The 19,604-nt window shown below is 55.7% G+C and overlaps 5 protein-coding genes across 5 annotated transcripts; 4 read left to right on the forward strand and 1 right to left on the reverse strand.

Moving 5' to 3' along the window:
- The first annotated feature begins 466 nt into the window (after positions 1-466).
- CDEST_00053 (Putative AH/BAR domain superfamily, sorting nexin-8/Mvp1, PX domain superfamily) lies at positions 467-4,161 on the forward strand. The gene is made up of 5 exons (XM_062916212.1): positions 467-1,622; positions 1,828-2,670; positions 2,717-2,856; positions 2,907-3,500; positions 3,568-4,161. The coding sequence occupies exons 1-5, from the start codon at positions 1,130-1,132 to the stop codon at positions 3,775-3,777; spliced, it is 2,280 nt and encodes a 759-aa protein (XP_062772263.1). The 5' UTR covers positions 467-1,129; the 3' UTR covers positions 3,778-4,161.
- A 726-nt stretch (positions 4,162-4,887) lies between these two features.
- On the forward strand, positions 4,888-5,744 carry CDEST_00054 (uncharacterized protein; the record flags this gene model as incomplete). The annotated part of the gene is made up of 2 exons (XM_062916213.1): positions 4,888-4,893; positions 5,100-5,744. The coding sequence occupies 2 exons, from the start codon at positions 4,888-4,890 to the stop codon at positions 5,742-5,744; spliced, it is 651 nt and encodes a 216-aa protein (XP_062772264.1).
- Positions 5,745-6,347: 603 nt separating this feature from the next.
- CDEST_00055 (Putative chitin-binding, type 1, NodB domain, glycoside hydrolase/deacetylase, beta/alpha-barrel) lies at positions 6,348-17,346 on the forward strand. Its single transcript, XM_062916214.1, has 6 exons — positions 6,348-13,181; positions 13,253-15,205; positions 15,290-15,354; positions 15,416-16,361; positions 16,429-16,596; positions 16,715-17,346. The coding sequence occupies exons 2-6, from the start codon at positions 14,997-14,999 to the stop codon at positions 16,773-16,775; spliced, it is 1,449 nt and encodes a 482-aa protein (XP_062772265.1). The 5' UTR covers positions 6,348-13,181; positions 13,253-14,996; the 3' UTR covers positions 16,776-17,346.
- Positions 8,289-9,653, reverse strand: CDEST_00056 (Putative UDP-glucose/GDP-mannose dehydrogenase, NAD(P)-binding domain superfamily; the record flags this gene model as incomplete). Its single annotated transcript, XM_062916215.1, has 1 exon — positions 8,289-9,653. The coding sequence occupies one exon, from the start codon at positions 9,651-9,653 to the stop codon at positions 8,289-8,291; it is 1,365 nt and encodes a 454-aa protein (XP_062772266.1).
- Positions 11,894-13,617, forward strand: CDEST_00057 (uncharacterized protein). Its single transcript, XM_062916216.1, has one exon. The coding sequence runs from the start codon at positions 11,910-11,912 to the stop codon at positions 12,375-12,377; it is 468 nt and encodes a 155-aa protein (XP_062772267.1). The 5' UTR covers positions 11,894-11,909; the 3' UTR covers positions 12,378-13,617.
- Positions 17,347-19,604: the final 2,258 nt, after the last annotated feature.

The following is a 19,604-nucleotide window of genomic DNA, read 5'->3' on the forward strand; positions in this document are numbered from 1 at the left end:
ATCACTCAGAGAAGCACCTGAACCCATTTCAACCGGGCAGGGAACGTCCCCCATATGGAGTCATGACTTGCGTCGAAGGTGCGTGGCGCGCCTAAAGCTCCCCCTGGTCGCAGCCCAGCGCCCCTCTCCCTTCTCCCCGACGTGCAACATGGCCCATTTTGCTCCGCTGTAGCGTGGTGTCCTAGTCAGGGCAGCCAGTGTTGAGTCTGTAGACTCGACTAGGTAGGTGTACCAACCCGACGACAGAGACCGTGGCCATCTGTCAGTGTCAGGCACAGACAGGCTCTAATGACAGGATTCGGGCTTCTAGGCTCATCCCTCGTCCAAGGTCGGGTTCCTGAATCCTGAACCCTGAGGCCCGTTGTCTCTAGGGCCCGCCGCCTTGACTCTCGAAACATGTCTCAAGCTTTCGGGCCTCAGTTTGCCTAGTAGTGGGAAAGGGAAGGGGGCAATAAAGAAGAAGGGGTGGGAGAGAAAAGTTTCAAGCTTTCTCCCTGACCACTGTCTGCTTTCCTCCATAATCACCTCCATACGGATCATCAATTGGCATCATCGTGGCCTGTCGCATCGCATCGCATCATCCATCGCTTGGCGCGCGTGCATCCTTTGATGTTGAATTTGGTGTTGTGACCAAGGCAGCGCGCAGCTCTACCAACTGCCAAAGCTCACCCCTCCACTCTCCCTGCTCGGCTCTGCGCAACGTCTTTGTTTGTCTGTTACTGCAATACTTGCGCGTCGGGCGTCGTCTGTTAGTACGCGGCAAGCTTACTACAGCCCGACCTTCTCTTATCTTGTCTCGTCACTCACTCCAGCCGCCCGCAACCCTCCCAATCCCCGATTACGCATCAATTACGAGGCCTGTTTTCTCCTGCAACTCGCTCGCCCTCTCGCCCTCTACCTGTCTCTCTACTCCTCCGTCTCGTACCCCAGGCAGCAACAGCAGCAGCTCATCCAATTGCCATTGGACGGAATCCCAATCGGCCGACGGGTCACATAGCTACGAGCAAGTAGAGCGAGTACCATACCGTACCGTACCATACCTACTCTCTGCTGTACCACCAGCCAGATCCAGTACCACCCTGACGACGCTTGAGCTTCCAATCGGTGGCTGATACATAATCGCCATACAATGTCCCTCTTCGGCTCGTCGCCACCGGCGGATTCTCCGTCCAACACCTCTGCTGCGCCCTCGCGATCTCTATTCGACGAAGAGCCCATGTCCAAGTCCGCTTCCAACTCGCTATTCACCGACGACGACTTCGCCGGAGCCGAGTCCTCGCCCTGGGACATGCCTACCCCGAGGAAGAAGCAGTCTCGCGCCGACGTCGTCCGCAACCTGCTGTCCGCCTCCGACGTGCCCGGCGCCTACATCGAGACCTTTGACACCGTCGTGCGCGACGATGGAGCTGGAGGGCGTGTCACGGCCGGCGGTGTGGCCAAGCTATTTGCAGCCGCGCGCCTGGGAGCGGACCACCAGGCGCAGATCATGTCCATGGTTGTGCCCGCTGCAGGTGGCGATATCGCCGTCGCTCGCGGCGAGTTTAACGTCCTCCTCGCCCTCGTTGCCCTTGCCCAGGAGGGCGAGACCATCAGCCTCGACACCGTCGACGAACGACGCAGGAGTGAGTCCATTTCCCTCGTTCCTTTCCAGCCTTCTCGTCTGCTTCATCATCCCCAGCCACCCTCCCGTGTGCTTTTGCCGTGCCTTATGTCATGACCTCGGCACCCTGTCCGCCGAGCTATCATACCTTACCTAGCTTGTACTTACTTATCAGTGCGCCGCAATCTGTGTGGGGTTCCTTGCTAATTGCCAATGCACCAATCCAGATCTCCCACTCCCCAAGCTCGCCGGCCTGACTGCTGCTCCCGTGATGCCTCCCGTCTCCGAGCTTGCTGTCAACCCTCCCCAAGCTCCCGCAACCCCCGTCCAAGAATCTGCATCGCCGCCACCGCCGCCTCAGCCAAGCAGCCTGCGCCGACCCCCAATGGACTTTCCCGAACCCGAAGACCCGTGGAACTCACCCGACGTACACAAGGGTCATGCCCACGCCATCGCCGCCTCTCCCAGCAGGACCAATGGCGCCAGTCCACAGCACCCTGCGCTAAACGCCAATGGTAACGGCAATAGCAACGGCAACGGGAACGGCAACGGGAACGGCAATGGCAATGGCGATTACAGCACGTCACCAGGCACAGCCATCGCCGGTCGGACCATGTCTTCTTACACAACTGCCACCGCTGGCTCCGAGACGGGTTCTGGGCGCCATGCTGTGATCAGTGGCACGTCGCCGGGCGGCGGCTGGGGCGGCTACTTCGACGGCAGCACCCAGGGCGGCGGATTCAACGAACCCGTCCCCAATCAGGTCACAAGCCCCTTCGGCAGCGCGGGTGGCGGACGCGACGCGACCGGAAACTCCGCAGCCGTGCCGCCTCTGCGGTCTGCCGTCAGCGGCCGATCAGGAGGCCCCGTGGAGGAGAACATTGTCGTCACTCTGTTGCCTGAGAAGGAGGGCCTTTTCATGTTCCAGCACCACAACTACGAGGTTTCGAGTATTCGACGGGGCAGCAAGGTCATCAGACGGTACAGCGACTTCGTATGGCTTTTGGATTGTCTGCACAAGCGCTATCCTTTCAGGGCGCTGCCTCTGTTGCCGCCCAAGCGCGTCGCTGGTGAGTTTGGCGCGCCGCATTTCACCACTTTCGCTAACGGCAGAAGTCAACGGTAACCATTTCTCCAACGATGGCGCCTTCATCGAGAAGCGCCGCAGAGGCCTGGCCAGATTCCTAAACGCCCTCGTTCGCCATCCCATTCTTGGCCAGGAACAGCTCATCATCATGTTCCTTACCGTGCCAACTGTAAGCCACCTCTCGCCGACGTGACGAATCTCGCTAATTATCAGTATCAGGAACTGGCCGTATGGCGCAAGCAGGCCACCATTTCCGTCCAAGACGAGTTTCAGGGACGTGTCTTGCCACCTGGGCTGGAGGACTCGTTGCCCCCTACCCTTGAGGCCCTCTTCGACAAGACACGGTCCGGTATTCGGCGGTCGGCGGAGCTGTACATTAACATTTGCAACGTCATGGACCGTTTGGTGAAGCGTAGCGAGGGTGTTGCTGCCGATCATGCCCGCATTGCCATGTCCCTTACTTCGTTGACGGAAACGAGCGCCGATACCTACGCGAGCGACACCAACGAAGTGCCTCTGCTCAACGACGGTCTGACATCCATGAGCAGGCACCTGAGAACGTGCCAGACCCTGTTGGAAGACGAAAGCAAGGCGTGGGACGAGGGAGTGCTGGAGGATCTCAAGCGCCAGCGTGATGCTCTCGTCAGTATCCGCGACTTGTTTGATCGCAGGGAACGTCTTGACAAGGACAACATTCCCTACCTCGAGCGGAGGATCCAGACCAATGAGACCAAGCTGGCGAACCTCCGTAGCAAGCCTGAGGGCATGGTCAAGCCAGGCGAGATTGAGAAGGTGGTTGACGCGATTATCAAGGTATGTTGATGTCTTCCCATGCTCCACTTCCACGTTCACCCAACGACACACTAACACTCGTTTGCAGGATAAAGAGTCCATCGTCAACCAGCACAACCGATCCATCTTCGTCAAGGAATGCATCCGCGACGAGCTCATCTACTTCCAGCATACGCAATTCCACGTCTCGCGCTGGAACCAGGACTGGGCTCAGGAGCGCGTCAAGTACTCCGAGATGTTGGCCGACAATTGGCGCCGTCTCCTTGACGAGCTTGAGGGCATGCCCCTCGGCGACTAATCCCTCCGCTATCTCCCGTACCCTTTACCACACACCGACACATTGCATATCAGCGTCATCTCCATTTCAGGCGTTCCGGTCTTTACTCTACATCCGTCAGACGATTCAATCAGCTCTGTTGGACTGACTAGTCGGCGGCAGTCCTAATCTTGTACGAAACTGTGTCGTTGTCGTTTTTTTCTGAGCGCGATGTGTTCCAGACCAGATGTACATCTTAGAGCAGGGACCCGTTGCCGAATACCCTTTGGTTACGCAAATTGCTTAATATACGGTACTTAACTTGTATCCTCGTTGTCGACGCCGGGATCGTGCGATTTGTCCCATCGCCATCATGATGACTTGAACCCATATCAAGGTCGTCTCGTTGGGGATGAGAACTGCCTCAGAGGGAGGCCAGGTCATTCATCAATCTTTTCCCCCTTGGATGACTGTCTGGCCAAGTAACTCATTATAATATCATGCCCAAAAAGCCTCCCACTTACCATTTTGAGGTCATCTAATGGGTGTCCGAACTTGAATGTATCAAACTAGTGGTGAAAGTTCCTTTACCCTTACTCCAATACCCCTTTCCCTATATCCCCCACGTCATCCCCAAACATGTCCACAGGTTTTGTCTCCAGAGGTGTTTACCATACTTGTCCCATCACTACCAGCTCCCTTGTTGCTGCAACTAAAGCCTTTTAATGGTCCAGTTACTGCGATGAAAGCTCTTCATCTGGTTGCTGTGATGATATCTCAGCTTATATTACGCGACAAAAGCCATTCGTCCAGTTGCTGCGATGAAAGTCTTTCACATTTCTGGCTCCTCTATTCCAGCAAGCCTGGTGAGGGCGTCAAGTGGTCTCACATAAGGGTATCGTCAGGCTCCGTGAGCCTGGGACCAAGCCCTAATGGTCGATTAGTCGTCGACAAGGGCTTCTTTGGAAAGGAACACAGACAACAAATATTCTTCCATTGGACTCGCCTGGAGTTTTCTCTTTCTTTCTTTCCCCCAGGCTTCGACAGAACCGAAGAAAATCTTCTTTTAGCCCAGGTCGAAAGGAAGAGATCACAAAACACAAATCAAGGCCAATAAGACTGCTCAAAAGACACAGAACAGCATCATCCATCATGGCCGTAGGTTCCCTTTCTCTTCCTTTCTCTTCCTTTCTCTTATATCTTCCTTGGAGGGGACTCAGCCCTTGTGTCCTTATCCTATGTCTTCCCTTCGATATGCACCCCCCCCCCCCCCCCCTCTATAACTACAGTGCCTTATCCTTCCTCTCGTCCGATGTCCCTTTACAAGACGACCGTAGGAACTTACAGTAACTGATGATATATAGGGCAAGAAAACCGAGGAGAAGGAGCCCGGTCTTTTCGTCAGTGACGACGAGGACGACAACGATTCTGTCGGCGGCAAAGAGAATCCCGGCAATGAGGAGGAGGAGGAGGAGGAGGAGGAGGATTATCACGACAGCGATACCGATTCGTACGTCAGTACAATCGACGCTAATGGTAATCCAATTGCCTACAACGGCCGTGGCAGAGAGATCGACCCGCACCACGGCTGTACTCGCATCGCCTACGCGAGCGACGGCCAGGAGTACACCGGCGACGCCATCCGCCGCTGCAAGGCGGTCGCTCACAACCCCATCTACGCCACGTGGTGCTTTTGCATCCGCCACAAGCGGTGCAAGCCCGAGATCAACTTCACGGACAGGAACGGCCGTGTCACGTGCCGTAGCTGCCACGACTGCCGAGCCGCGTCTGAGACTCGCACCACCAAGGACAAGCGCTTGCGCAAGAAGTTCATGGCTAAAAAGGTAAAAGAGTGGCGAAGCAAGGCCTTGCCCGGCCACCGGTTCCACTACGGAAAGCCGACGAAGGAGCAGCCTCGTCGCAACCCCGAGTCGGACGATGAGGATCTCGGCGGCAAGGGCGGCTCGTCTGGTGGTGGGATCGCCGGCACCCTCATCGCTGTCCAGTGAGCGAACCCAGCACCAACTCTTTCCCGCCGACATCGATAGGCAGCTAAGGGGAGGGCGAGAGGCGGGGTGAATGGAGAGATGGCAGCACGGTCCGGCAAGGGACGAAATCTTCACAGTCGTGGGATGGGAGGGATATAGGTCTAGGCTCTTGGGGAAAGGCGGTGGTCCGGACCCTCTCGAGCGGTTTGCTCTCCTAGTTCATCAACATTCCTCGAACCCTATCTGGCCTTTCATTTTGTTTTGTTTTGTGATTTGTGTGATGTCTCAAGAAGTTGTAGTTCGATCCCTGGTATTCTCCCATGTCAAGAGACGAGATTCCGGACTCTTGTATGACATAGTCCCGTCTGTCTCGTTGTGTCTTTCGAACGCATGATGATTTTCAACTGAAGATTTCGACAAGCGTCTCGAGCACCCCATCTGAAATGGGCGAAGAACACTTGGCTGAATAAAAGTTGGATGATGAGCAGGATGAGGTAGAGCTGGGGAAGGAAGCGTTGAGTAAGAGAGGCAGGAGTGGCCGGCCATGTTCGCGAGCTGAAGATACAAAAGGTCTGAGTAGAGACGCAAGATATCGTCAGAAGTTATGGGTGTCTAGAAATACTCCTTCCCGTGGCAGCTAACAAGCATTGATGTCAAACATTGATATCTATCACAGCCTGCAATCCCAGCATCCTCAAACGGTTCATGCATCGTTACCAGCACTGCCTCCAGAACCATCCGATTTGACATCGGTCAGCCATCCGAATCGAAGCAGTCCGTCCAGCCCAGCGACGCAGACGAGAACAGCTTCCCTACAGACCTTGCGAACGGACGGCTTGCGCGCCCTCAGAAAACCAAGAGCCTGGCATGTCCAATTCTTGCGTCATCAATCTACAACTTTCGCCGTTCGTGGCTGCTAGAAATGTGGCGTCGGCAGACACTGAAACGAAGCGCTGCGCCATTACTCGAAATCAAGAACCCTATCACCTGGTGTCTATCTTGGGGACCGCAACGAGGTGGTGGCCGTCAACTGGTTTGGCGATCGACGGCCCGTGGCAGATCAAAAAGACCTTGTTGGCTGACTTCTCGTCGCGAAGACCGAATGCCCAGACCCTCCTGACTGTATCCCGTCAGATATCGGAAAATCATAAAGTCTGTCTAGTCATCATTTCCGTCGATCGATACGAATTGATGGAACAGATGGAGTCCGCGGTCCGCGACAACGCTGCGCCGAAGGCTCCCGGGCGCCGACTCCCGCCGGCTCATGCAGAGATGGGGGATCTTCCTCCTCTTAATCAACCACTTCTGGACTATCGAGAGGGGGCTATGTGAGGTACTAAAGGTAGGGGGATACCACGGCACCTTTGCCGAACCCGCATAGGAGCAGCGCTCGCCTAACCTCACCGGCTGGTATTTCACTCACCGCTTCCTACACACCCTCTTCGCCCAGCTTCTGCGGCTGTATTTTCGTTTCGTTCTCGTTTCGTCCCGTCCTGCATCGCTTCCCCCAGAGGTTCGAGCTGTCAAGGCGGGCCGTCCCCGAACAAAGCCAAAAAGCAACCCTCTTATCTCCTGGTTCAAGATAGCGGGCGGCTCGATGTGGTCGAGGCTGCCAACCAGAGGACAAGACCCCCCCGGTCTAGTCGCTGGCGCGCATGTCAATAGATAATGCACTTCGATATGGTCGCCGGCGTGCCTATCTCAGAACTGATTAGAACCACAGCTCCGGAGGCCATGTAGTATATCAACCGCCCCAGGTCGCCTGGTGTGCAGCGCGGGCGACATCGCGCGGCAACCCTTTCGCAACGCTCACTGTACGACCAAAAACGGCAAATGGGGGCAGCTCGGCAGCACGTCACGGCCAGACAATGTGATGGTATCCGCGGACGGAGGCTAGCTGGATGACAGAATGACAGGTTGAGAATCAGGTGCCGTCTTTACCGATTGGCCTATTGGGGCAAAGTTCGTCACGGGATTTATGAGGTCGACGCCCCATCCCAGTCGACCCCTTCGCTCCCGGCAACTACACATCGCATCAGGGCACACAGGACATGGCACACATCGTTCTCGAAGGACTCATCACGAAGGAGGACACGGTATTGAACTGATGTACCAACATTAGGAACAGGAGCGAACTCCGGAACATGTATCTCGCGTCTATCGCCGACGGTCGTCATTGCTCCCTCCATGTCGATCTTCGTCGAGACGCAGTAACTCGACAGTTTTATCTACCGAAATAAACCCATGACACCTTCCGATGAAAAGAACAGGAAAAAGAAAAAGAAAAAAGAGGCCCCGAGGTATTACATCCGTCGTGTTGCAGGGCACGTCATCTGTGCGTTTCAAACCTGCCGTTTGCTTCCGTGGCCCATAGACACCACTACAAACAACAAGTCGTGGGTGGTGTGTGCCAGAAACCTAGGCAAATGAAGATCCAATGATTGGAGGAAAAAGAAAAGAACATGAAAAACAAAACAGTGGGAATGGTCGGATTGGACGACGACGGCGACCGAAGAAAGCGCCACCCGTCAGCCCACAACGCAGCCGCAAACCTTGGCCGAAGCTTCAGTTGCACCACATCTCGACACGAGTCCCTTCGAGCCGGTTCAGGACGTCAAATTCCAACCCTGTTTGCCGGAACGCAACGATGATCATGTCGAAGCGCTGCTCGAGCGACTTGACGTTCCAGTCCTCGACATCCAGACGGGCGATCTGCGGCACCGCCTCCTGTTTGACGAGGGGATCGGCCCAGCAAACATCGACCTTCTCCGTCAGCACGAGACTCTTTGCGAGCTCGAGACCGGGCGAGTTGGCCAGGTGGGACTGGCCCTTCTTGAACCCCATGCCGACGACGAGGACACTGGGCCGCAGCTTCTCGGCACACAGCGTCTCGACCGCGCGCTGGGCAATGGCCGCCGGGCGGGCACGCATCTTCTCCGTTGCGTGCTGAAGGAGAGGGAACTGGCTGTTGGACAGAAGGTAGTACGGGTTGACAGGGATACAGTGACCGCCGACACCGAGACTGGGCGTGAACGGCATGTATCCGAACGGCTTGGTCGCCGCCGCACCAGACACTTCGTATGGGTCGACGCCATGTCCCAAACAAGCATCGGCCATCTCGTTTGCGAATGCAATGCACATCATGCGTTGGCAGTTCTCGTACAGCTTGGTCATCTCGGCGACCTCGGGTCGTGACACGGGCACGACATGGTCGAAAACCTGCGAGTAGAGGCGGACAATGGCGTTCAGCGAACCAGGGACCATGTCGTCCAAGCCGGACACAATCTTTGGAATGGCGAAGGCAGGAGGCTCGACGCGGCCAGGGTCGACGCGCTCAGGGGACATGCCGGCGAAAAAATGACGCTCCTTCGCCAGGGGCCCGAGAAGCTCCCTGGTCATGCCGACCGCGACGGAGGATTCGACGACGACGACTGAGCCGGGACGGGCGTATGTGGCGACGTTCTTGAGGGCGGATCTCAGGAAGGACGAGTCGATGGTTTGGTCTGGGCGCAAGAGCGTGGGGACTGAGATGAGGAAGTGGGTGGCCGCCGCCATGTCGCTGGGCTTGCAGGTGAACTTGGCCTTGCTATCCGGGCCGAAATGCTTCTCGAGGCTCTGCACGCGCGCCTCCGAGACATCGAAGCCGAGAACATTGAACTTGCGAGCGAAGTTGCCCACGAGGTGCTCTCCAACGTATCCAACGCCGATGACGGCCACCAGCAGCTCCGCCTCGAGATCAACAGAGCTCGCAATGGTTGCGAGCTCCTCGTCGGACTCGCACTCCTCTGTGGGAGGGGTGATGGGATAGTATCCATCGTGGGAGAAGTCCCAAGTCTCTGACTTGGGGCCCTCGGGAGACTCGAAGGGGAAGGTACTGCGGCATGAAGGAGACCACCCCGGAGTGTCGGGAGTGAGCATCTGGGTGTCCATTGCGATGACGAAGCGAGGGTGTAAAACGAACGGTGGGAAAGTTGTCGAAAGAGAAAGAGATTGAGAGGCGGAGACGGGCTATGGAGATGAAGGAGGATATCTCTTGATATCTTCCTGTCGAAGAGGATCAACAACACTGCCAAGCGGCTGGCTCCTTGAGAAAAGACGCAAAGAGGAGAGAGAGGGGCGCACGGGAAGGAACGAAAAAAAGGCTTGCTGGAGAGAACGGAGACGGGAGTTTAAAAGACTTGCCAACTGAGGCACTGACATGATGTACAGGCACGAGGAGGAAGGAAGACGAGAAGGAGACAACCCACTCATGTTGGTGCCCCCCCCTGGCGTCAGCTACTCGAGGTCGCCCAGACCCAAACAGTTGCGGCAACGTCTTCACGGCAACACCAGCGGGAAGAAAAGGTTGAGACATGGCATCAAGCTGGCTGGGTTTGCCGCCGGGCCTAATCGGGATCCACGTTTGCAGCACGGCGTGAACGCCATGGTATCAGTGGTGAGGTGAGGCTCCTCCCCCTCGGCCCCTAACGAGCCAGCCGACGGGGCCGTGGACAGATCAAAGTCCAACCGGGAAGGGGAAGGGTAGGGAGGGGAAAGAGAGAGAGAGAGAGCGAGAGAGACTGAGATGATAGTTTCAGGTCCGGGCTAGCTCCCGCGCAGACAAGGCTTGGAGGGATTCAAACAGGCGACCATCAGCAGTTCATGGCAAGCGGCCCTGAAAGTGGCTGACGGTTCCACCCCCCAAAGCGCAACCATACTCACAGGCGTGCTTCGGCAAGACGACGCTGCACGGGATGGAAGAAAAACAATAGCGCGATATGGCATTAGCACGACGACAATGGCAGAATTCTTTGCGCCGGTCGGGGGCGTTCAGACACCAGCGACATACCGAGCCCCCCCTCCTCTCAAGAAGTATCCCGTCACTCATCATCAGCAACATTATCCAGCCGTGATATCGCCAAGATGGCAAGCCCGGATGCATGAAGTAGGCAAAGACACTCATCTCCCCTGTCTGTTCATCGCACTCTCTCGCCAAGGTCTCCTCGGAAGCCTGATGTCATGCAGAACGCCTTCCCCTCCCCCCGGTCAACACGCTTGTTGCTGAGGACTTTTCGAAGGAAGACAAGCCTGAGAATCAAGGGGGGTCGCGGAGTAGAGGATGACAGTCCTCCGAATGCATGGCCAGCCATATTTTCGACATCGGTAAGCAGATTGTCAGGGGACTGCTGGATCGAGATGAATCGAAGAAGGCCGGAAGTTACCCTAGGGTTACCCTCAAGAGCCGTGGTTGAGAGGAGGTACTTTGCTTGGCCACCGGCCTTGGGTCCGACGATCACCTCTGGCCCCATCCGTCCCGTTCATGAAAGGGACTTTCCCTCCCTGACGAGGTCTTGGGGGGAAGGCTTGGAAGTTTTCTTCGATGGAAAGCTTGCGAGGATATCGGCAGGGGCCCGTCAAAGCGAGCAGAGAGGGTGGCCACCAAGAAAAGGGGGGGCGTATGGTAGCTGGAACGATGCCGAAGAGAAGCATGAGAGGAGTAGAGAGAGAGAAAGAGAGCGGAGAGACAAAACCGGGATGGGCCTTGCTTGCAGTGCAGAGCACGGAGAGCTCCTTGCGGCGTCCAGTCCGTATTCCGTCAGGCCCGTATGCAGCATTTCGAGAACGACGGGAGCTATTGTCTTGGCTGCTCGAGCTCAGTCGAAATGGAAATGAGACGACGTTATGTGTCGATGCGCAGCACAAGAAGAAACCAAAGGAAGAAAAAAAACCAAATCCCGACGTGGATGGGATGATTGGCGGGAAGAAAGACGCCAAAATACTTAGGTGGATGGGTAGTACCCAAGGCCTAAGGTAAGGTAAGGTAAGGTAAGTAGGTACCTGTATGTTTTGGTCAGCTTCCCAGGGATATATCTTGACTGCATATGCATATGCTATGCATTATGCAACACACCCAAATGTGGGACCCGCCCCCGCTGGATGCAAGTCTCAGTCCAAGCGGTGGGTTGGCTGTTTTATTGCATTCTGCGGAGTGCTATGTAGTATTGCATGGATGCGGGGCTTGCTTCCCTTATTCGCGTTACTGTCTCTACCTTATTTCACACCTTCTTCCTCACCCATTGTCTCTTCGTCTGCTCAGTCAGTATTTCACGCCCCCCTCCCTCCTTTCATTTTCTTTCGCGAGTCCATCTCGACGCGCACCCCACCCCACCGGCAGCTCCAAAAAGGGGGGGGAGTGCGTGATCATCAATGGCATTCCGGTCCGTTCTCCACGATCCCGTCAACCGTTTCCCCCCCATCCCGATCCAAGCTCCTGCGCCACAAACCACCCCTTGCACAGGACGGCATACACGTGGTGGGGAGGCTACACCAATAGCCGATTGTTTCTCTTGGACGCCTCTTTCCGCCCTTTTCGTCCTCTCTAAAGCTCGTTCAGGAGGACGAAAGAAGGAAACATCCACGCCAAGATCTCGCATTTGCCTCGTCGTCATCTACTCGGGACCGGCGCGGCGCCACAGGGGAAAAACCTCGTGTTATGCATACGCGGCCTTGCTTTCAGCACATCTTCGGCTCTCGCAAGCCACACCAGCCTCTCTCTCCCTCTCCCTCTCTCTGTCGAACGGGCAAGCCTGGGCTTCACACATGCTGATTTGCCTTCCGTTCCCGCCGCTTGGAGCCAACACTTGGCCCGAACTGGTAGATCTCGGTCCAGAATAAGACGAGGACAAGTCCTGACTGGCGAGGCGGGACCGCCGCATCGACCCGAATAGTATCCTTGCGGACCCTGCCTACTCAGCTGGTGTCAATGACGACGGTCTTTCTCTAGAAAACAACTCGGATACAGGGAAACCCGATTCCTACCTAGGACAACCAGCCGACGGAAACCACGACGATTGTTAATATCCGTTGCCCCGTTGCAAAGTTGCAACAATTGCTGGCCTGTCTCGGACGGCAGAAACCCGAACCAGCGCGTGCGCGAGTCCGACGCCGTCGCCTGCGGCCTGAAGGCGTCTTTGATTGCTCTGAGGATGGGATTTGCCATCACGCTCAGCGTGTCTAGCCTCGACATTGTCATGATTGGTGGGACTATGTGTCCTCACTGCTAGCTGGCGAACCAAAAGACCAGATGGTAAAGGCCTCTGCACTGGTGCCATCTGCACAGTATATGCAAGATGCATTACAATTTTAGAACCGAAGAGGCACCGCTGGACAGCCAGGACGGACGGATGTTGGAGCCGCAGCCCTGCCAAGTTGGCGCCAAGTTGTGCCAGCAATGCAAAGAAGACGAGGTGCATCTCAACTTTTGTACGGGGCTGGGGTTGTTATTGGTTCGAACAATCATCGCACCGCTCCAGTCTGGTGACTTGTCCTTCTTCGGGGACTGGGTTATACGAGCACGGAGATCGAGACCTCGGTGGCTTCTGCAGCTTCTACTCGACCATTTCGATTTCAGAGTCCTGTCCAATCCAGGATGACATCAGTGTTCCAACACTTTTGGTCCAGACGGGGACGAAAAACATAGTCAGTCCACCTCGCCTACCAAAGAGGTTGGCGTGTGGAGAGGAGTGGAGGATGGATGCTGACAGCGCCAGAGAGAATGGAGCCTTTTCTTGTTTTGTTTCGTGGGCCAAGCATCAAAGGTCCCGCGACTGCCTGGGGATGACAACGGAAGTCGAAAAGAAGGTTGTCGATCAACACGAGCATGGCGCTGGTGGGGAGACGAGACCGAGAGAAAGCCATTGTCGCACTCGAGGTAGAACGCAAGTCAAGCCGCCAAACGGGTACCAGTTTCAAGACGGAATTCTAAAATCGGAACTGGACGGTGTTTTGTCGGAGGCCAGCAACTTTAATGTGGTATTTGACATCTGGAAAACGAACTCCACGACCTCTTGCTGGACTCGGCGGAAACACAAACACTGCTCGATTCGGGTCATCAGCTTCGTCTCCCTTGATTGACAGGGGGGTGGAGGGTTTCCAAGAAACCAATACGACAGATGGCAAGACAACGGATCCCAGCCTCCAAAATCAACTTCGATGATTTGGACCCCGAAACAGGTACAGTCTCGTCCCCCGAAACTCGGTGCAGGACAGGAAAATTTTCAGTCAAAGTACCTCGTGCATCATGAACAGACGAGGGGACGAAGGGACGAGGGGACATGACACCCCAGCACCGCACGTACCTCCTCCGCACACCAACCGCAACCCCGCCTTTCCCGCCTGGCCTGTCCTAGAGCGCTCGGATAATTGAATGGATGAACTGACAAGGATCTGCAGCCTAGGGCTCGAGGCAACCTCTTCGTCATGCCCCCCTGGTCTGCTCCTAGTCACATCCTAGCTCCTTACTTCTGATCATCCACTAGCCCCCCTTGTCTTTCTCACAAAGCACATCATCAATCAATCATCAGGGCGCTTGCAATGAATCCTCGGTCTAGATGGCTGGAGACTCTGCAATATTGCTCAGCTTCTGCATAACTGCAAGGGCTAATTATGCCTGGTCTCACTCAGCCCATCCTATATTGACATATGATGCTTTCGTTCCTTTTCACCGTTTGTTAGCCTGCCAACGCACATCTTGACCACGATCTGCTGTTGGACGGACTCGTACACGAACAATATCAGTCGATCCCCGTCTCAAGCTAGACAAAGAGGGGCCGTGATGGGGAAGAGAATCCTCTATGGCTTATCTCCATCTCTCCCCAATCCGCCCGCGCTCTCAGAGGTTTTCGTGTCTGACCCGGCCATATCAGTGCTGTAAAGCAACTCGTATAGTGTTATTCGAGCCCCTGGTTCGTCGGTTCCTTGTCATGTAGTCATGCCAGGGTTCCAATGTCGGCTCCGAAGGCATGGATCCAGAGAAATGGACGACACGTTGCCATGCTGGACACTGGAGTCTTAGTCCACGATCCAACGGGGCGCTGGCTCGTATCGAATGGCTTGGAGGCGTAAGCCTACCTTTGCAAGTGCCGTTTTTCCCGTCCGACGCCGTCCACCTTTGGATCAAAGGTTGGCTGTTATATGCACTAAGTCTGCCATTGAACCCAGCTGCCAAGTCACGCAACTCTCCAGCCAGCCAGCTCTGTCTCTCGTTTTCATTTCTCGTTCCTTCTGAAGTGACTGGACTCATATCAGGCGCTCTTGGCAGGACTGGAATAGCAATTCCTGTTGCCGTAGCGTGTGGCCGAAAAGACCAGCCTCTATACTCGAATATCTCTTGTAAATACCGCTTCTCGCCGGGTTTGGCCAGAAATCAGAACCTATCCCTCACCTCGCCCGCAGCGTCGATCCACCAGAATCACATACTCCTCGATATCCCGGTTTGACTCGCATTCTCTAGCCATGCATGCATTATTGCCAATCTTCCTCTCGGGGGCTGCCATCGCCGCCACTATTCACGCTCCTCTGGCGAAGCGAGCCGAATGCGGGCCCGGAGTCGGCTCCTGCGCGCCGGGACAGTGTTGCTCAGAAGCCGGATGGTGTGGGACGACGGCAGATTTCTGCGGCGGTTCCCAGTGCCAGCTCGCATACAGCGACTCTTGCGATACCTTGTAAGTTGGACTGAAACTCACTCTCGGCCCTCATGTCCGGGCCTGTATATGCCGCAAGTTTGCTAAAAAAGGGAATTTTACCAGCTTTCCGCCACCGGGGGCTAGCACGGAGAGTATCGCCCGTCCCCTTGTGGGTTCTGTGCCTTATGGTATGTTCATCTAGGTACATTATGCATCGCGGAACGGGCCTAACCTGCGTCTCTCCCCTAGGCTCGATCATCACCACCTGTGCCGTCCCAGGAACCTTGGCATTGACCTATGACGATGGTCCGTACATCTACACGTCGCAGTTGCTTGATATCCTTGAGGCCCAGAACGTCACGGCCACCTTCTTCGTGGCCGGTAACAACAAGGGTAAGAAGGGGATGGACAACGCGAATACGGCATGGCCGGCCATCATGCGTCGGATGCATGCTGCTGGCCACCAGATCGCCAGCCATACCTGGACCCACCGAAACTTGAATCTGGTTAACAGCACCATCCAAAGGACCGAGATTATCTACAACGAGATGTCGTTCCGGAACCTCTTTGGCTGGATTCCCACCTACATGCGTCCGCCCTACCTCGAATGCAACGCCGCCTCTGGCTGCCAGAACATGCTCAGGACACTCGGTTATCACATCATCAACGTCAATATCGACACCAAGGACTACATGTATGATACTCCCGAGACGATCCAGACCGCCAAAGACCGCTTCTCGGGTGGAATCTCGACAAACGCGGCCGCTAATAGCTACATTGAACTGTCCCATGATGTCCACTACCAGACCGTTGTCAACCTGACCCAGTTCATGATCGACACGGCAAAGGCACGCGGATACCGCCTTGTGTCTGTCGGCGAGTGTCTCAATGATCCCAAGGAGAACTGGTACCGACCGGCCGGTGGTGCCATTAGCGCCAGCGTCGCATCTAGTACTACGAGGACGACGGGGACGACCTCCGTGCCGTCGTCCAGTGCACCAATCGCCTCGTCGACCCAAACCCGGGTCCAGTCAAGCACAGCTCCCACCAGCAGCGCGACTCGGGTATCTTCTACCTCGTCCAATGCCCCTGCGTCCACGGCAAAGGTATCACCGGACCAGACCTGCGGTGGAACCAATGGTTACACATGCCTGAACTCGAAGTTTGGCAACTGCTGCTCACCCTATGGATTCTGGTAAGATCCCTCCAACGACCGTGACGATAAGATAGACACGGCTGACGATCTTCACCCCTTAACACAGCGGCTCAAGCCTCACGTACTGCGGAACAGCATGCCAATCGGGCTTCGGGTCCTGCGCGCCGCAGGTTTCGGGCGTGAGTGACACCACCAACGGGCTTTGCGGTAGCCAATATAAGGCAACCTGCAAGAATTACGGCCAGAAGACGTGCTGCTCTCAATACGGCTACTGGTAAGTTGATGCACTTCTCTTGTTCGCCCCCTTGACCGGTTCCTCGGCGCATGAGCATGTTTGCCATCCGGAGGCAGGACATATTCAATAATGGCGAATACTGACGAGAACGCTGCAGCGGAAGCTCTACAACGCACTGCGGAGTAGGATGCCAGTCGCTTTTCGGGACCTGCAATTGATCGGGATCTGTTTGTTGCGCAACATATATTGATTGCCTGCATCTTCATCGAAACCGGCCGCCGCCACGCTCACACGACATGGGCGATCATCGGGGGATCTCCTTCTCCTGGCCGTCGGCGGAAGGTGCGATCTTGCGAGGATCCCCTTGCTTTGCAATATATCGCGCAGCACTTGACAACGAACATGAGGGGGAAGATTCGCACACCTAGGCTGGATTATGTTTGTTTTTTTCGGGCAGTCGGGCAATGGAACCGGTAGAAACTACCCTTCTCCAGTCCCATCGCGGAGGCGACTGGCTTTTCAACAATGCCAAGGCTGTTGGCGAGGATGCATTGCGACCTAGCTACCAGTTACTACCACCTTACTCCTACGATCTCTACGGCCGAGAAAAGCTGGACTGAAAATGAGGGGAAAGACGCGAGCTAGGTGCATCGTGGCAAAAGCGCAGGGAGGAAACACAGTTGGATATTGCAGGATGCCGGTCGGACCGAGGACAAACCCAAGGCGGGAGGGAGAGGCAAATAGGATAATGATAACACCTAATCGAGTAAGAGCGTATGTAACATGTCTCAACTCTTACCTACATGCTGCGTTTGCGAAATTTCATCACGGAGCCTCGTGCTTTGTCTAGACCGACTCTATTTCCCCGAATGGGCCATGTCTTGGGTAACCTTTACATGCAACGGTTTCGTCTTTCCTGACCACCTTCCGGATACGAGGAGTTCCGATGAGACCTTGCCGTGTGTAGAATCGAGGGAGACTCAATCAACGTGACTGGCGCCCTTTGGAAAGCTGAAGGTTGATAGCAAGCATTATACACCGACCACGCGACATCACGAAAAGTAGAACATCCCCCCGGGGCAAGGTGGGGGAGGGGGCGAATGTTGTCCTTGCCGAGGGAGAATACATCGAGCTTGCTGCACTACGCCGTATGGCGAGCTTTTGCTCCGGCCTCAGTTGATGAGCTACATGCAGGATTTCAAAAAAATAAAATAAAATAAAAATGGTGGTGGGACCGGCTCTTCATGCGTGCTCATGGCCTGACCACTTGATTTGATCCGCTTTTGGGAGCTGAGACCCGGACCAAAGACGCAAGGTAACTTGAACGTCATGAAGCTTCTCGCCCACTTACCGACGAGGTAATTACTTGAACGGGAAACAACATATCTAGGGAGACTAATAGCCTGTGTGAAAGGGAAAACAGGACGCAAGACGGGTGAGCACCATCGCCAAGTCTCAAGTTCAAAACCTCATTTCCTCGAGTCAGAGGTCGATTGCCGCTTGGGGGGCGAAGACGCTTTGCTTGACGCGTACGCTCCTCGCAAACACCACACTAGCACACTGACACAGACGCGCAGAGGGAAACAGAGGAATCGAGGTAGAGAGGCTTTGACAAAACCGCCGTGCCGCCCAGCCTGACGGGTCGTTTAGCGGCAGCAGCTAGTCCAGCGGAACCGGGCGAGGACTCTCGTCTTATTTTTGGCACTGTCCGGCGACACCAAACGTTCCGCTAGCGTGATTTAGCACGGAACCTGTCATTCGATCTTTTTTTCTGCTGGAAAGTGACAAACCGAGACCCGAGATGACGATGCGTGCGGTCAGTGCCAACTGGACCAGACGGAGGTGGTGGTGAGGACTCAGTGGAAGGAGCAGCGCAGCACAACAACATTCCGTGGGGGAAGAGGGGGGGAAGAGTAATCGATGGTGGCTCACCCAACCGATGGCCGCCTAGCGATCGTCGCCAGTCAGGTCTTGATTTGGTAGGGGATTTGAAAGGCATGGCTCGCCCGTGTGGTAGAGTGCATACACGAAAGCGATTTGTGTCATTCGTGTCGCCCCCATTCTTCTTCTGAATGGGCAAAAAGGTCTTTGGGCACCGCTCTCTCTGGCCTGGCCTGGCCTGGTCGCTGCTGCTTGGTTGCTGCGCATATTGCCTGGCGGGCGGGCGTGCCGACGTCCAACCCGAGTCCTTCATTCTGCCGGTCCATCGGACGAAATGCTTCCTCCCCTCCCTTAGCGCTGTTTCTCACCTTATTTCACCTTTTACCCCGACTTCGACTTTCCCATGCTGCTCCGCAACCATAGACTTTCCGACCCCTGATCGAGGTTCACACTGGAAAATCGACCCCCCCCCCGAAGTGCCAAGAGCCAGCACCTTGGAAAACTTGACCCTAGCTAATGCAGGAACTAGGATGCCGCGTGTCTAGCGCAGAACCAGTCTAACTGGGTGCCCTGAAGGTGGGGAGTGGGGCCGCTTCCGCCGCCGAATTGTTCTGATGGCCCCGGTCACCTCGCCCGATGCACTACCGGGGGTCTGGGTAGATGAATATATGCATATCTCTTTGCTGGTGAATGCTTCGGCTTAGGGAGGGGGCGTGTGCGTCCTTTCCCGCGGTTTCCCGTTTTTACCACCAACACCAAACCAAAGTCACTCTCGCACCATCAGCTCTACACCCCCCCTCCCTCGTACCTCTTTTCTCCTCTACCGCCACCAACTGCACTTGCTCACAATTCGCAATACTCTCATCGTAACGACATGCAAGCCGATTCCTCACTTCTACCCGCCCAGCCCTCCCACTCTCGTGGTCCGCCTCATCCATCATACAGTTACACTCGGGGCTTGAAGTTGGCACTGGTGGTTGGACCGGGGGGCAGCGGGGTCAACTTTGAAGCATGGCGCTTCCATCGATGGTGTGATAGTGCATCAGCGGCACGACTTTCTTCTTCTACGACTCCCCACCCAAAACACCTGACCACTACCACAACACCACACACACACGCGCGCGCGCGCACGCACGTACGTACGTACCGCGAAATACGACTCTCAA

This window comes from Colletotrichum destructivum, chromosome 1 (genome assembly GCF_034447905.1).
Source record: "Colletotrichum destructivum chromosome 1, complete sequence".
NCBI classification, from domain to species: Eukaryota; Fungi; Ascomycota; class Sordariomycetes; order Glomerellales; family Glomerellaceae; genus Colletotrichum; species Colletotrichum destructivum.

What these genes read in the sequence shown, in the direction of transcription:
- CDEST_00053 (XM_062916212.1), top strand. Translation starts at nt 1,130, where the DNA reads ATGTCCCTCTTCGGCTCGTCGCCACCGGCGGATTCTCCGTCCAACACC. An exon ending in GCCGCCCAAGCGCGTCGCTG is followed by an intron (nt 2,671 to 2,716) that starts GTGAGTTTGGCG and finishes TAACGGCAGAAG; the next exon opens with TCAACGGTAACCATTTCTCC. An exon ending in TGGTTGACGCGATTATCAAG is followed by an intron (nt 3,501 to 3,567) that starts GTATGTTGATGT and finishes ACTCGTTTGCAG; the next exon opens with GATAAAGAGTCCATCGTCAA.
- CDEST_00057 (XM_062916216.1), top strand. Translation starts at nt 11,910, where the DNA reads ATGGCATTCCGGTCCGTTCTCCACGATCCCGTCAACCGTTTCCCCCCC.
- CDEST_00055 (XM_062916214.1), top strand. Translation starts at nt 14,997, where the DNA reads ATGCATGCATTATTGCCAATCTTCCTCTCGGGGGCTGCCATCGCCGCC. An exon ending in AGCGACTCTTGCGATACCTT is followed by an intron (nt 15,206 to 15,289) that starts GTAAGTTGGACT and finishes GAATTTTACCAG; the next exon opens with CTTTCCGCCACCGGGGGCTA. An exon ending in TGCTCACCCTATGGATTCTG is followed by an intron (nt 16,362 to 16,428) that starts GTAAGATCCCTC and finishes CCCTTAACACAG; the next exon opens with CGGCTCAAGCCTCACGTACT.